The 16,210-nt window shown below is 34.8% G+C and overlaps 1 protein-coding gene across 1 annotated transcript; it reads right to left on the reverse strand.

Annotated features, from left to right (window-relative positions):
• Window positions 1-3,653: 3,653 nt before the first annotated feature.
• On the reverse strand, window positions 3,654-4,464 carry LOC125191767 (uncharacterized). Its single transcript, XM_089069706.1, has 2 exons — window positions 4,343-4,464; window positions 3,654-4,118 (listed from the first exon to the last, which is right to left on the reverse strand). The coding sequence occupies exons 1-2, from the start codon at window positions 4,419-4,421 to the stop codon at window positions 3,895-3,897; spliced, it is 303 nt and encodes a 100-aa protein (XP_088925832.1). The 5' UTR covers window positions 4,422-4,464; the 3' UTR covers window positions 3,654-3,894.
• Window positions 4,465-16,210: the final 11,746 nt, after the last annotated feature.

Genomic DNA, 16,210 nt, shown 5'->3' on the forward strand with positions numbered 1-16,210 from the left:
CCAGCGGTCGCCGCACACATCCGCGGCGGTCGCCAGTCGCCGTCTGACTCCAGATTCCCAAACTTGGCGTTTTGGCTCCCTTTTTCGGCTCATTTATGCACATTTCTCACAAAACACGTCAAAATACCAAAATAGACAAAATATGCAAATAATGGACGTGTAGAGTGACTTTGACATAAAAAACAGACCAAATAATGGCCTTAAACAGTGCAAAATCCGAGCGTATCATCGTTTCACTTGGTTTTACTTGCTCAAAACTAAGGATGAGCTCACTACTGTTTTTTAAGCATTTCAAATCCTCTGTTGAAACTCAGTTTGGCTCAAAGATCAAATCCCTTCAAAGTGACTGGGGTGGTGAGTATAGAGGTCTCACTTCCTATCTTGATGTAGCAGACATCCACCATCGTGTCTCAACAAAATGGCATGGCTGAGAGAAAGCATAGACACATCGTTGAGATGGGTCTTGCTCTTCTTGATCAGTCTAGCCTCCCCTCCTCCTTTTGGGACGATGCTTTTGCCACGGCTGTGTACTTAATAAATAGACTTCCATCTCCTATTATCAGAAACTCATCTCCTTATGAAAAGCTCTATAAATATTTGCCTAATTATCTTGATTTAAGAACTTTTGGCTGCTTATGTTATCCGCATCTTAGGCCTTTCAATAAGTCTAAGCTAGATTTCAGATCTGAGCATGCCACGTTCTTGGGATATAGCTCATCTCACAAAGGCTATAAAGCTTTGCTCAACAATGGTAAAGTCATAATCACACGAGACATCATCTTTGATGAATCTGTTTTTCCCCACAAATCAGTCCCTCTTTCTCCTCATTCCCAAGTCATATCTCCTGCTCCACAGGTTCCTCACTCTGCTCCTCAAATTCCCCAATCAATATTCCCCCCTCCTCCACCGCATGATACTGACATGGTTGTTCATCATCATATTGAACTAACTCCTCAGAATCCCACATCTTCTACTGATTCAACTCCTCCGAATCCCACTATTTCTACTGATACAACCTCTGCTACTTCTTCCCCTTCTATTCCAGTTATTTCTCCTTTATCTACTCCTACCTCTGCTGCCCCTGCTCCAACCAGGCAGCATCACATGATAACTCGGGCTCAACGAGACATCTATAAACCAAAAGCTTATGTTGTTAAAACCAAGTCCGAATCATCCTCTAAGCCTGATGAACTTCATCTTGTCATCCCTCATTCTGCTAAATTTGCAATTGCTATTCCAGTATGGAGATGTGCTATGACTGATGAATTTCTTTCCCTATTGAGAAATTAAACCTGGATTCTCACTTATCTTCCACCCGGAAAAAATCTTATTGGTTGCACTTGGGTTTTCCGCATAAAGAAACATGTTGATGGTTCAGTGGCTAGGCATAAGGCCAGATTAGTTGCTCAAGGCTTCTCACAAGAGGCCGGCTTTGATTTTAATGAAACTTTCAGCCCCGTGGTGAAGCCCAACACTGTCTGAATCATGCTTAGTATTGCTATCTCTATTGGATGGCCTATTCGGCATTTAGATGTCAACAATGCCTTCCTCAATGGGGATCTTAAAGAGGAGATATACATGCATCAACCTCCTGGTTTTGAACAAGGCCCTCCCGGCATGGTTTGCAAGCTGTCTAAGGCCTTGTACGGCCTAAAGCAGGCTTCACGAGCCTGGTTTATAACAATTCGATCTGCTCTTCTCAAGCTAGGCAGATACGTCATTGTTCTTTCTGAACTCCAAATTTGAAACCATCTACTTGTTATTGTATGTAGACGATATGCTTATCACTGGGAATTCCTCATCCGGCATTCAACATGTTATTAATCAACTCCATGGTCAATTTGCTCTGAAAGATCTTGGAGAGGTTAAGCACTTCCTCGATATCGAAGTCTCCAGAACTACTCAAGGGCTTCACCTATCTCAAGCTGCATACATAAAGGAACTCCTTCAGAAAGTGAAAATGGGTGATGCCAACTCCTCTCCCACTCCTATGGTTTCTGACCTCAAGCTGAGTAAATCTGAGGGTGAGCCTACTATTGATGGTAAATTATACCGTAGTGTAGTTGGGGCTCTTCAATATGCTACAATCACAAGACCAGAATTGAGTTATTCGGTCAACAAGGTAAACCAATTCATGTCTTGTCCTTTAGACACTCACTGGAAAGCTGTTAAGCGAATTCTTCGCTACTTAGCTGGATCTACTGATTATGGAATTCACATCAGTGCTTCTTCTTCCAATCTATCCGGATTTTCAGATTCCGATTGGGCCTCTGACATAGATGATCGACGCTGCACGACAGGATATTGTGTGTAATATGGTGAGAATCTTGTTTCTTGGTGTGCTAAAAAATAGAAGATTGTTTCACGGTCTAGCACCGAGGCAGAATACCGAGGCTTGGCCCATCTCGTCTCTGAAATCACCTGGATTCAGTCACTTTTGTCTGAAATTGGCAGGCTACCAAAGTCTCCACCTATTGTTTGGGTTGACAACCTAAGCACTATTGCATTGGCTTTTAATCCTGTACTTCATTCTTGCACCAAACATATCGAGTTGGACCTTCATTTCGTTCGTGATAAGGTGGCTGCATGTTCCTTCTCTTGACCAAGTTGCAGATATTCTAACCAAACCGCTGAGCTAGCAATTCTTCGCGAGGCTTCGTAACAAGCTCCGTGTTTGTTCCCTGGCCTCCCTCGAATTGAAGGGAGGTGTTAACCTGTGCCAACTCACCGATGACAAAGCTGAGAAAAATGCTCAGGTGAGTGTGGAATCATGTGTTGGTCAATCTCTAAATGAAGTCAAGGCCAAGTCTGATCCTAGCATGCCACGTTGTCAAGTTATTCCTAGCTAGAAAGATGTGCTACTGAAAGGAGCAACCAAGTTTTGAGCTTTCTCTCTTATGCTTTATTCATGCTTCTGCTAATTACCTTTTACCTAAGCCTAATGTGCGACTGTGACGAGAGCTACAGCGGCGGCATGAGAGAAAGGCTGCGAGGTGTCGCGGCGGCCGCCCCCTCATCGATTGGATCGGAAAATCAACTTTTCCAATGAGAATTCAGCCTATTGATTGGATCCATAGCGACGCCGTGAAGCCACCAGTGTTTAAGTCTCAGCTTAAGTAGTTGTTTGACCGTCCGTTCACCAACGTCCTCCGTATTTCGTCCGAGCTCGGTCTGTTTGGATAAAATGGTTGAGAATTTCATGGAGGATAACAACGAGGTGTCCTCCGCCGCCGTGAAATGCGCTTGCAATCGCTGCAATTGCTTCAACGGCATTAGCACTTATAGCTCCGACGACGAGCTCGATTTCTTCTCTGATTTAATTTCTACTAATTCCTCCTTAAGCGACCCATCGGATACTCTCTGCTACAGATTATCCGATAACAATTTTAGCTAATTCCTCCTCCAGTGCCATTTTAATTGTTTTGATTAGAATTTTAATATTTTTCAAAAATAATTATGTTGCTAAACTGATGTTGACTGTCACTTTTCACGGTCCTTTCCAAAAAGGACTAAATATAGCCTCTTTTTCGTTTGTACGGAACGAATAATTGAAAAGATAATGTTTTAGACCAAAATCATAAAATTGTCATATGTTTAGGACTACTTCTAGCCCTTACTCTTTATTTCATTGGTTTTGTACATTACAAATAAAATTACATAAACATGAATCAAACTATATATCAAGTCTATAAAAGTTCACATAATACACAATCAAACTATCATTTTTAAATATGAGATCGAGCTAGTCCAACATGAATTTGAACTTTTGTACATCACACCTCATTTTTTTTATTGGTTTTGTACATTATAAATAAAATTATAGAAACATTGATTAACTTATTTATATAATTTGGTAGACATTATCACACAAACTAAAACTCGAAAATATGGTCTTCACGCAGAGGTAATTTCTTGAAGCAGGGACGATATACTAGAACGGGGACCCGGAGGTGGCCTAGGTGGTGGAGGTGACGGTAACGGTGGTCGGAAAACATTATTCGCTATACCTGACTCTGTGGAGCCATCGCCATCTAGCCCTTTACAAGAGCCCTTTCTCACAATGCCAACAAACCCTAAAATCTGACTATAAGTTACTCCATTGATACTCAGATGATCAGCTGAGAAAATTTAAAAAAAATTAACTTGATCAGTATTATTAATTTACATGCTTTAAAAAGAAACGTAACTTAAAACAATACTCTTCGCTTTAACATAAAATTTATAGATAAATAAACTAAAGATGATATAACACAAATTTAGATCATTTTTATTTTAAATCTCAAGACAGATGAATCATCTGTCCTATCAAACTGCTCCTTAGATGATCAGATTAATATATTACCTGGAATATTTCTGGCATGGATTCCAGAAATTGAGATGAAGATTGTTACCATTGCTATTACTCTCAAGGCAGGCATCATCGTACTAGGTCGTTGGATTAATTCCTTACGAGGTATAGCTATATATATATATATATTGGCAGTAATTAGATTTTATACTAATATGATTAATGTGTTAGGTTGGTTTGGTATTTATATAATAACAATATTAGATGGACGACATCGACAGTTGATACAATAATGGGAGGGTTATATTTAGGTAATTTGTGTTTAATTATCCATCTGAAAAAATTATGTTTAGTTATTGTGCTGTTTTTTGGCATGGAATTAATTCATTAGGAGCGGGATTTTAGTTGGTATACTGCATATATATATATATATATATATATATTGGTGGGGTTTGGTTTCCAAAATAAAATAAGAGCAAAATATAATCTAGGATTGAGTTGTGAGATTATTTTAGTCATAGGGGGTTAGCTGTGACGAATTAACTCATGATTATCCATCTAGGATTGAGTTATGGAGTTGAATCTCATAAACCAAACGCACTACAAATTTAATTCCGGAGACATTCTTGCAAACAAGTTATCGATCAGGGACATTGATAGTTTCTTATAATACATGACTATGGTGGCTGATACATAATTAAATTGAAATTTGGTTCTTAAATACCCATTCTTGTTACAGAAAATGACAACCAACCCACTCCCAAAAAATAAATGAAATCACTTAGAGTGTTAATTATTTAAAAGACTAATATACACTTTTCCTCAGATGCTGCGACACTAGTTAGTTGTGTTATTGTGTAGGCGAATCAAATTATTAGGATTAAGGAGAAAAAAAGACGAATAGTATATATTTTATATATATATATTTAATAATTTACTCCACACTAAACACGCGTATTAAAATGGAGCAAGTTGGAATAATAGGACAAAAATCGAATCTAGTCTTCTTGCTACTCAAGCTTCAAAATATAAATATGAAACAAGACTCTTTCAGAAATTAATAGTCTTTGGGGTTGGTGACCATTCGCAATTTTGCACCCGAGTTTTAATTGTATTTGTGTTTATGTGTTGTTTTGATTAAGTGTTTCCTCATGTTTAATTTTCTATATCATAACTGGTTTGAGGGCAGTTTAAATTTATGGTAAAAATCAGGGAAATCACAAATGGTTTATTTTTATTTAATTGTTAAAGGTTGCTTGGACAATCATCAAGTGGTAAAACTGTAAAAGTAACTAAGTGAGTGTATTGTTTGGCGATAGCCCTACATAAAACACAATTAGCTTAATTTTTTTATTATATAATTCCAAGATTGATAATTCATTTACCCTATTAAAGTTCAGGCGTAATTAAATCGAGTTGAAGGTTTATTTATATCGGGCAGAGCCATAGCTTTATTTTCGGAATACTTCGAGGCTCATGAGCTTTTATCGAACAAAGATCTGAATTGCTCGATTCATTCACAATCCTAGTTATAATTGCCTTGAACCTGATGAATTTCACAACTTCTATAAAGAATTGTTTTCTTGCTATTAATAGATTATATATTAGTACTATAATAACGTGTGTTTAGTTTAATTTATAAGAATAAAAACTGCACTTCCTACGTCCACGATGAATTGAGCCCGTTTGACTCGGTTCGTAAGAATATAGTGGAAAATAAATTGAAAAAATTAGCGGAATGTGATTTCTACTATTATATACTCCCTCCGCCCATCAAAAATAAGGGTTATGATGTGTAGGGTTAGTATTTATTCAAAACTTTTCATTTTTAGACTTAGTCTAATTTTGGTAAAACTAGTCTTTTATTGTGGACAGAGGGAGTGTTAGTTTTATACTCTCTTTATCCCACAATAAGTGTATCACTTTGACCCGGTCTGAGTTTTAAAAATGTAATAGAAAGTGGTTTAAAAAGTTATTCAAGCGTGGGTCTTACTTTTTATATACTACCTCCGCACCTCAAAAATAGACATAGTATTTAACTGTTTAAAACTTTTCACATTCCAAAATGGTCTAATTTTGGTGGACAGCCCAAAATGGTAAAATAGTTTGTTTCTCTTTTTTGGACGGATGTAATATTAGTTTTATAATAAAATATGAGTGAAATGAGTTAGCGGAATACTAGGTCCACTAATAAAAGTGAAAAAATGAAGTGACACAATGTTTATGAGACAGATCAAAATGCAAAACTTGGACACATAATAGGGGACGGACCGGGTAATAAAATATGAGTATAATAAGTTAGTGGAATGTGGGGTCCATTACCAAAAGGAATACTCCATCCATCCCACAGGAATATGAACTTTTGGTTGGACACAGTGGCGGACACAGGTGGAGGAGGTGAGGGGCTTAAGCCCTCCCTAAACTATTTTTTTTTATAATAAATTTCTACTATCTTTTTGGGGGTTTAATGGGAAATAATTTAGTGAGAAGGAGGGGCTGAAAAATAAAATTACTGAAAAAACTTCATGTAACAACGGCCGCACAGGAGTAAGGATGAGAAAGAAGATAGAAATAAATAAAATATTTTAAACTTAAATGAATATAATAATAATAGTTAGAAAAAGTCAATCCCTATTCCTCCTACTTAAATGGTGGCACGTTTTAACTTCTAGCTCTACAAATATTGTGAATAGTGTAAGTGTGTAACTATGTTTTAAAAATATGAGTATCAACATTTTTATGGAGTATTAGATATTTATTGCTTTAGCAAATTAAAACACACCTAGAACGTGAATTATATTATTCTTTTTGTTAAACTTGTGTTAGAATTAATTTTATATAGTATTAGATATTTATGCTTTTTTATAATTTTTACTTCATCCGTATCTTATGGTAGTTGGGATAAAGTAAGAGAAAATAAAGTAAAATAGATCAAATGAGTAAAGTATTAGAGATGATGGCACAAAAAATATAGTCTCATTTGTGAACAACACGGGTTTTAATGAGGAATTAAAGTAAGTGGGACAGAGAAAAAGTAAAAGAGATAGTATATAGAAAGAAAAGTAGATAAAAATATGAGAAAGAAACTTTCCATTTTCACAAATGGGACTAGTGGATATCCCAAAATGACAAAATGAGACTATTTTTCATGGACGAAAGTGGGTATGAAAAATTTTAGTTAAGCCCCTGTCAAACTTTTTTCCTGCGTCCGCCACTGGTTGGACATGAATTTTAAGGTATAAATAGTAAAGTAAGAGAGAAGTAGAAAGAAAAAGTAATTAAAATATTAGTAGAGAATGAATGGATCACACTTTATTAGAGAGAAAAGAGTTTCTAAATTTAAAAAATGCATATTCTTATGAGACGTATTAAAAAAGAAAGAGTCCATATTCTTGTAGGATGAGGAGAAAGTAAAATTTAAGGTTATCAATTATTTATGGACAAATAAATAAAAGGAAATTGGTGTCAATTAATCGGGAATTGAACGAAGGAATACTGTTCTTTTATCTTTGTGCTCCGAGCATTTGAACACATTTTTTTGATAAGAGTATTCATATCCAAGAATTTTGGTGGCTTTACACGACCTATAGCAAGGAGATCGTTACATTTGTGAATCACGTTCGTTTCAGAGCCTTTCCGTATTTAAATATTTGAAGTATACTTCTTAACCATTCTTATTAGAGAAAAAGACAACCAACGACTCAATTCATAGAATAAATGAAATTACTTGAGTGTTGATTAATTAGAAGACTAAAGTATTCCTTCTCGTATCTTATGCTCAGATGCTGCCATACTAATTGTCTTGAGATGAGATAAATCAATTAGGTCATCAACAGAGGAATGAATAGCAATGGCCAAACCAAAATAATTAAAAATAGAAATGAATATAGTGATCAACAGGCAGGGGAAGACTGGGAATAGGGAGGATTGTTTAAAAACCAGACCGGAATGGCCGGTCAAAGTCGATCTAGTGTGATTTACAAAAGGTAAAAAACTGCCAGTTGGGCATGAACCGTCAGCAATTGAAACGATCAACAATACTCCCTTCGTCCCATAAAAGATCAACTATGGGTTATAATTGTAACACCCCGACTTTTTCTACCTTTTTATTTGTTCTCGAAAGTACGTCGTTGTACATCTGAAAATTTTACGCCTTTATTTCTTTTGTCGAAAGAATGATTTTACTAATTGGGCTTAAACAATTATTCCTTTTGCAAGTCCAATGATTTTTCTTAAGGAAGCCCACTTATTCTTTTTGAGCTCAATTCTTTTTTCCTTATTGAGAAAAACCCACGAGCTCTTCTTGAATCAACAACCTAATTAGCCAAAAGAAATTAATCGTCAAATGCCACTCCCTTTTCTGTTCCACAATATCTGGCATGATCTATCATGACACCTAAAAATCAGAAACTATCTTTATATACTCCATGCTTTCGTCGGGCTCACACACGATAGATCAAAATCAATTTCAGAGACCGAAGAGTTAGAGAGTTAGAGAGAAAAGAGTGAGGCAGCGGCGTATGAGAGAAGAAGATAGGCGGAGAGCTGAGATTTCGAGCTCGCCGCACTAGAGCAGGGACGGAGAAGAGAAAGGGAGATAGAGGACCGAGAGGCGTGAAGAAGGGAAGCGAGCAGGTTGCGAAGGAAATTAAGAGGGAGAGAAGCAACAAGCTCTCTGATTTGGAATTTTCGAGAGAGACTCGGGCTGCTCCAATTATAAGTGAAAGAGAGGAGAAGCATGACTCAAGGAAGGATTTTCTCCACGAGCGAAGTAAGATCGAAAAGGAGAAAATGAACGAGGTGCGCTTTCTTCTTAAATAAGGGCAATGCCCTAAGTATAATTTTGATGTGAAAATGATATGAACATTTGTCACGTCGTGTTTTGTTTTATCTATGGAACCTATCTGATGTGGCTTTTGCCATCTATGGATAATCGAATTCGGGTCTAACTAGGGAGTGAGTCTCTACTCAGGCTAGTGTACACCAATGGGGATCGTGAGCCGTCTTTTGGGTCGGCCGGTCTAGTAACTTGGAATGTGGCCACATTCCTTATCATCAATGGATCAGATATTGTAGACATCTATGGGAAATGGTTGATCAACCGACTTTTACGATGAAAATGATTTTAGTGTCTTGTGTATTTTTTTTTCATAGTTAAAACCCCGAGTTCACTCAATGGTGGCATGATAAATACTTTTTATAAAATATTTTCGGTATGAGTCCACTGAGTGCATCAAGTACTCAGCTCTGCATTTCATTTAAAAATGTGCAGGTTGAGCTGTGACGAGCGCGGTGGGTGATAAGTCGTATTCTAAGCCTTGGTTAATGGTCAGTATGTCGTGAAATGCATGCATTATCTGCAAAACAGTTGCTCAAGTGTGCAGGATTAAAGGATCCAAGTCAGTAGGAAACGATTCAGGTGACGCAAGTGAAAAGGGCGCTAGAAGGGTGCAATACTGACCAGGATGCATGCCAGAGAATAGGCTCGAGATGGAGAAGAAGGATAGCTGGGATGATCATTAACAAGGGCATAAAAGTCAAAACTTGAAGGAAGTCTACCCTAAAAGCAAGGGCAAGCTTCCCTATAAAAGAAGCCACTTGGAGAGAGAGAAGGAGTTCGCCTTTAGAGTCCAGCCACCACACTTAGTTAGAATTCTCTCTAGAAGATCAGTTCCTTCAGCATTATCCAATCTCTCGTTCCTCGCCACAGCCATTGTTACTTGACGTCCAAGAGTCTGCCGGAGAAGTCATCAGTCCGTCGTTCCAGCCAGTTATCGTAGTAGTATAGCAGCATCATCGCCCGGAGTGGCAAAACAATCGTTACTTTGCTTTCTAGTTTAATCGTTACTTGCTTTCATCGTTGGTTTGTTGCAAACACTCATCGTTGTTGCCTTTTGAAGTACTTTGTTATTTTCCAACGTTTGCGTTATGAAGTTTCTATTTCGCATGTCACTTTGGTTCGAATTTGCTTCATTCTGCCTAGCAAAGTTAGATCTAGTTATTGCTTTTAATTTCTGAGTGCTTTTTTATCTGGAATTGTTGATTTGAAGTTGCAGTTATGTTTAGTCAAATTTCCGTGCATGAGTTTCTTTTCTACGCCGTGATTACCACCTTGCATGTCAGTCAGTAAAAGTAAAGTTGCAGTTTCACCGTTTAATTTATGTTTGAACATTTTAATCGATGGATCTTGAGTTTGAATTTATGAATCTGAAGTTTAGTTATGGTGTTTGTGTTCATATGATTTTTGTCAATACTTGGTGAAGAAGCAAACGTCAAAATCAACTTTAGTTTGGACCACTTTTACTTTTAAGTTACTTTTGCTTTTGTTCCCTACTTTTCAGTTGTACTATCCAGACCTGTCAGAGAGCCCCAGCCACCAGATATACCTTGTTGTCTAATTTTCCTCTTTTAGTAACTGTCTACTTTCCATATGCCTCTGAGACACCTTGTCCCCTATTTTCACGAACACCACCACATGCCTGTTATTTTCACACCTACTAGTCAGTAGAGTACCACCTTTATTTCTCGCCTAGGTAAAATCTCAACCCAAGCGTGGTAGCTAACCAAAACACCCAGGAAAGTCACCGCAGTTATCAAAACATGTCCATCCTCGTGGGATTCGACCCTTACCTCCATTATACTAATTAGTAGAAGTGGGTTGAGGAAACTTGTTTGAAGTCAGGTCCCGATTGTCGTACCAACGACTCAACTGGGTCGGGAATCTCTTCCTAATCAGTTGGATACACTCCAAATTACATACGTAAACTAGGGAAAGAACCTGGAACTATCAGTGGGTGTTGAGCATAAAAGTGAAGAAGATGTTTTTCAAATGTTCGGAAGATGTTGTGTCTTCATACATGACATTATTCTACTCTCGAATGCTTCCGCTAAGCAGTATTTCTTTTGAGTTCAAGTATTGTTGAGATAATATTCGTTTTGAGATGTAGATGGTTGAAATGATACTCTGATTTTTATTCGATCTATTTCATTTATTTTGAGATATGGTCGAGTATTATTGTTTTCCCCTTTCTTCCCTGCTTCTTTAATCCTCCCCTAGTCGCGATCAACTGTGTTTTCTATCCTTAGAAAACGCGGGCTTGAAAATAATTTAATTAGTAAAGAAGGTCCAAATGGGGAAGCTCAATCCAAGCCCCACAGATCTGGTATAAATATGGATGAAGGAGGTGTGATATTTTACATCACACTAAACCTAAATCTAGCCTCCAAACTTGCAAGAATTTTGAGCTCCTCACTAACAGGAGAATTCAAAAATTGCAAAGTGTGTGCAATTGGTTTTTCTTGTCTTCTCCTTAAAGATCCTTATAATTGCCAATAGATTCATCCTACAAGGAACTTAGATCTAGAGTTGGTCATAGGTTAGAAGATCTTTGGTTTTGCAATAAAGCTTCAAGGTTTACACGTGGAGAAGTAGCAAGTCACTTCTATTATTCTTTGGAGAATCACAATTGTAAGATTCAATATCATAATTTAATAAAAATTATGTGAGTAATTGCGCAATAGCATGTTTACAAATGTTGTAGCATGAAATTGAATCGATCCACATAATCACCTAAATAGATTCTTTTTATAAATTTATTTAATTTGCAATTTTCCTTGTGCAAACCCCAACAGCCTCCCCATCATTTGATAAACAATACATACATGTAATAATCACCTAAATAGATTCTTTTTATAAATTTATTTAAATTGCAATTTTCCTTGTGCAAGCCCCAACAGCCTCCCCATCATTTGATAAACAATACATACATGTAATAATCACCTAAATAAATTCTTTTTATAAATTTATTTAAATTGCAATTTTCCTTGTGCAAGCCCCAACAGCCTCCCCATCATTTGATAAACAATACATACATGTAATAATCACCTAAATAAATTCTTTTATAAATTTATTTAATTTGCAATTTTCCTTGTGCAAGCCCCAACTGCCTCCCCATCATTTGATAAACAATACATACATGTAATAATCATCTAAATAGATTCTTTTTATAAATTTATTTAAATTGCAATTTTTCTTGTGCAAGCCCCAACAGCCTCCCCATCATTTGATATACAATACATGTAATAATCACCTAAATAGATTCTTTTTATAAATTTATTTAATTTGCAATTTTCCTTGTGCAAGCCACAACTGCCTCCCCATCATTTGATAAACAGTACATACATGTAATAATCATCTAAATAGATTCTTTTTATAAATTTATTTAAATTGCAATTTTCCTTGTGCAAGCCCCAACAGCCTCCCCATCATTTGATAAACAGTATATACATGTAATAATCACCTAAATAGAGTCTTTTTATAAATTTATTTAATTTGTAATTTTCCTTGTGCAAGCCCCAACAACTTCCCCATCATTTGATAAACAATACATACATGTAATGTAGGTGAAATTAAAATGGCTGAGGGGCACCCCACCTTAACCCTGCTTATGCTCTCTCCTATTTTATTATCTATTTATTTATTCTTTTATACATTTTTTCTTAATCATCATGCTTAAAAAAATGATCATTCAATTAATGTGGAATGGAGAGAGTACAAATGTCTAAAATAAAAGAAAAACATCTCAAATATAAATACTTCTATGTCTATGGTATCTTAAATGATTTATTATAGATATTCTTACTTATATTATTTTTATTTTAATATGCCCAATCAATTTTTAAAAATATGATTTTAATAGTAATAAAAGAAAAGTACATAAAAATTTCGCCCACACCTACCATAACCAAACTCCCAATTCTTGTAACTAGTGAGGAAACAAATATAACGAGCTTTGGTTTTTATAAATTTTATAAAATTAAAAAAGTCAATAAAATTTTCTAAAATATTATAATCGAATCGATTTCATAAAACAAAACAAAGAACGATTAACACGCATCAAACGAAAAATTTCTGTTAGTACTTTACATGTCGGTAAAAGTTTTTTAGCTGCAGACTACAGAAATTATGTTCGAAATTTGATCTGAATTACCGAGGGATTGGCCACCGTGGGAAATTCAACTTTTTTTTTATAGTGATATCTCATATTTCTTATTACCAAAATAAACCCTTAAAATACTTTAATAAATTGAAACTTTTATTTTACATATATTATAAGTTGTATTTATTTTAAAAAGTCTAACTATTTACATTAGTAAATATATTAGTATAATATTTTAATAATTTGAATTTTTAAATTATGTAGTTTCAGTCAATTATTATTTCTCTTATAAATTTCATCGGTGAATTAAAATATGAATAATATTTTGATTAATAATACTCCCTCGTCCATGAAAATAGTCTCACTTTACTATTTTTGGGATGTCTACAAAAAATAGTCTCATTCTTAAAAATAGAAAGTTTCTCTCCCATACTTTTCCCACTTTATCTTCCCTCTCTCATAATTTCATTATCTCTCTTACTTTACCTACTTTTTCTCCTCATTTCTCTTTACGAATTTCTCATTAAAACTCTTGCCATGCAAAAATGAGACAATTTTTTTGACAGAGAGCGTATTTTTTTGCCTCCCAATCCTGTTTCATGCATGTGTTTTATAGCAAAACTGCACTGAAATCAGCAAACTAACGACCCTTTTTGAGCCAGGTGTGTGTAGATTTCGCCGGAAACCGAAGATCACATCATTCTAGAGGGCGAAAGCAAAGTGCGGAAAAGAAGAGAAAAGAGGCAGCTTTTGAGCTCCTCACTAACAGGAGAATTCAAAAATTGCAAAGTGTGTGCAATTGGTTTTTCTTGTCTTCTCCTTAAAGATCCTTATAATTGCCAATAGATTCATCCCACAAGGAACTTAGATCTAGAGTTGGTCATAGGTTAGAAGATCTTTGGTTTTGCAATAAAGCTTCAAGGTTTACACGTGGAGAAGTAGCAAGTCACTTCTATTCTTTGGAGAATCACAATTGTAAGATTCAATATCATAATTTAATATAAAATTATGTGATTAATTGCGCAATAGCATGTTTATAAATGTTGTAGCATGAAATTGAATCGATCCACATAATCACCTAAATAGTTTCTTTTTATAAATTTATTTAATTTGCAATTTTCCTTGTGCAAACCCCAACAGCCTCCCCATCATTTGATAAACAATACATACATGTAATAATCACCTAAATAGATTCTTTTTATAAATTTATTTAAATTGCAATTTTCCTTGTGCAAGCCCCAACAGCCTCCCCATCATTTGATAAACAATACATACATGTAATAATAACCTAAATAAATTCTTTTATAAATTTATTTAATTTGCAATTTTCCTTGTGCAAGCCCCAACTGCCTCCCCATCATTTGATAAACAATACATACATGTAATAATCATCTAAATAGATTCTTTTTATAAATTTATTTAAATTGCAATTTTTCTTGTGCAAGCCCCAACAGCCTCCCCATCATTTGATAAACAATACATGTAATAATCACCTAAATAGATTCTTTTTATAAATTTATTTAATTTACAATTTTCCTTGTGCAAGCCACAACTGCCTCCCCATCATTTGATAAACAGTACATACATGTAATGATCATCTAAATAGATTCTTTTTATAAATTTATTTAAATTGCAATTTTCCTTGTGCAAGCCCCAACAGCATCCCCATCATTTGATAAACAATATATACATGTAATAATCACCTAAATAGAGTCTTTTTATAAATTTATTTAATTTGTAATTTTCCTTGTGCAAGCCCCAACAACTTCCCCATCATTTGATAAACAATACATACATGTAATGTAGGTGAAATTAAAATGGCTGAGGGGCACCCCACCTTAACCCTGCTTATGCTCTCTCCTATTTTATTATCTATTTATTTATTCTTTTATACATTTTTTCTTAATCATCATGCTTAAAAAAATGATCATTCTATTAATGTGGAATGGAGAGATTACAAATGTCTAAAATAAAAGAAAAACATCTCAAATATAAATACTTCTATGTCTATGGTATCTTAAATGAGTTATTATAGATATTCTTACTTATATTATTTTTATTTTAATATGCCCAATCAATTTTTTAAAATATGATTTTAATAGTAATAAAAGAAAAGTACATAAAAATTTCGCCCACACCTACCATAACCAAACTCCCAATTCTTGTAACTAGTGAGGAATATACCGAGCTTTGGGTTTTATAAATTTTATAAAATTAAAAAAGTCAATAAAATTTTCTAAAATATTATAATCGAATCGATTTCATAAAACAAAACAAAGAAGGATTAACACGCATCAAACGAAAAATTTCTGTTAGTACTTTACATGTTGGTAAAAGTTTTTTAGCTGCAGACTACAGAAATTATGTTCGAAATTTGATCAGAATTACCGAGGGATTGGCCACCGTCGGAAATTCAACTTTTTTTTTATAGTGATATCTCATATTTCGTATTACCAAAATAAACCCTTAAAATACTTTAATAAATTGAAACTTTTATTTTACATATATTATAGGTTGTATTTATTTTAAAAAGTCTAACTATTTACATTAGTAAATATATTAGTATAATATTTTAATAATTTGAATTTTTAAATTATGTAGTTTCAGTCAATTATTATTTCTCTTATAAATTTCATCGGTGAATTAAAATATGAATAATATTTTGATTAATAATACTCCCTCGTCCATGAAAATAGTCTCATTTTACTATTTTTGGGATGTCTACAAAAAATAGTCTCATTCTTAAAAATAGAAAGTTTCTCTCCCATACTTTTCCCACTTTATCTTCCCTCTCTCATAATTTCATTATCTCTCTTACTTTACCTACTTTTTCTCCTCATTTCTCTTTACGAATTTCTCATTAAAACTCTTGCCATGCAAAAATGAGACAATTTTTTTGACAGAGAGCGTATTTTTTTGCCTCCCAATCCTGTTTCATGCATGTGTTTTATAGCAAAACTGCACTGAAATCTGCAAACTAACG

The sequence above is a fragment of the Salvia hispanica genome, chromosome 4 (genome assembly GCF_029641045.1).
Source record: "Salvia hispanica isolate PSC_SH4W2 chromosome 4, Shi_PSC_v1, whole genome shotgun sequence".
In the NCBI taxonomy this organism is placed as follows: domain Eukaryota; kingdom Viridiplantae; phylum Streptophyta; class Magnoliopsida; order Lamiales; family Lamiaceae; genus Salvia; species Salvia hispanica.

Bases quoted from the DNA above. Each gene is read 5' to 3' on its own strand.
- LOC125191767 (XM_089069706.1), bottom strand. From the start codon at position 4,421: ATGATGCCTGCCTTGAGAGTAATAGCAATGGTAACAATCTTCATCTCA. The intron at 4,119-4,342 runs GTAATATATTAA...AAATTTTCTCAG, and splicing joins CCATGCCAGAAATATTCCAG to CTGATCATCTGAGTATCAAT.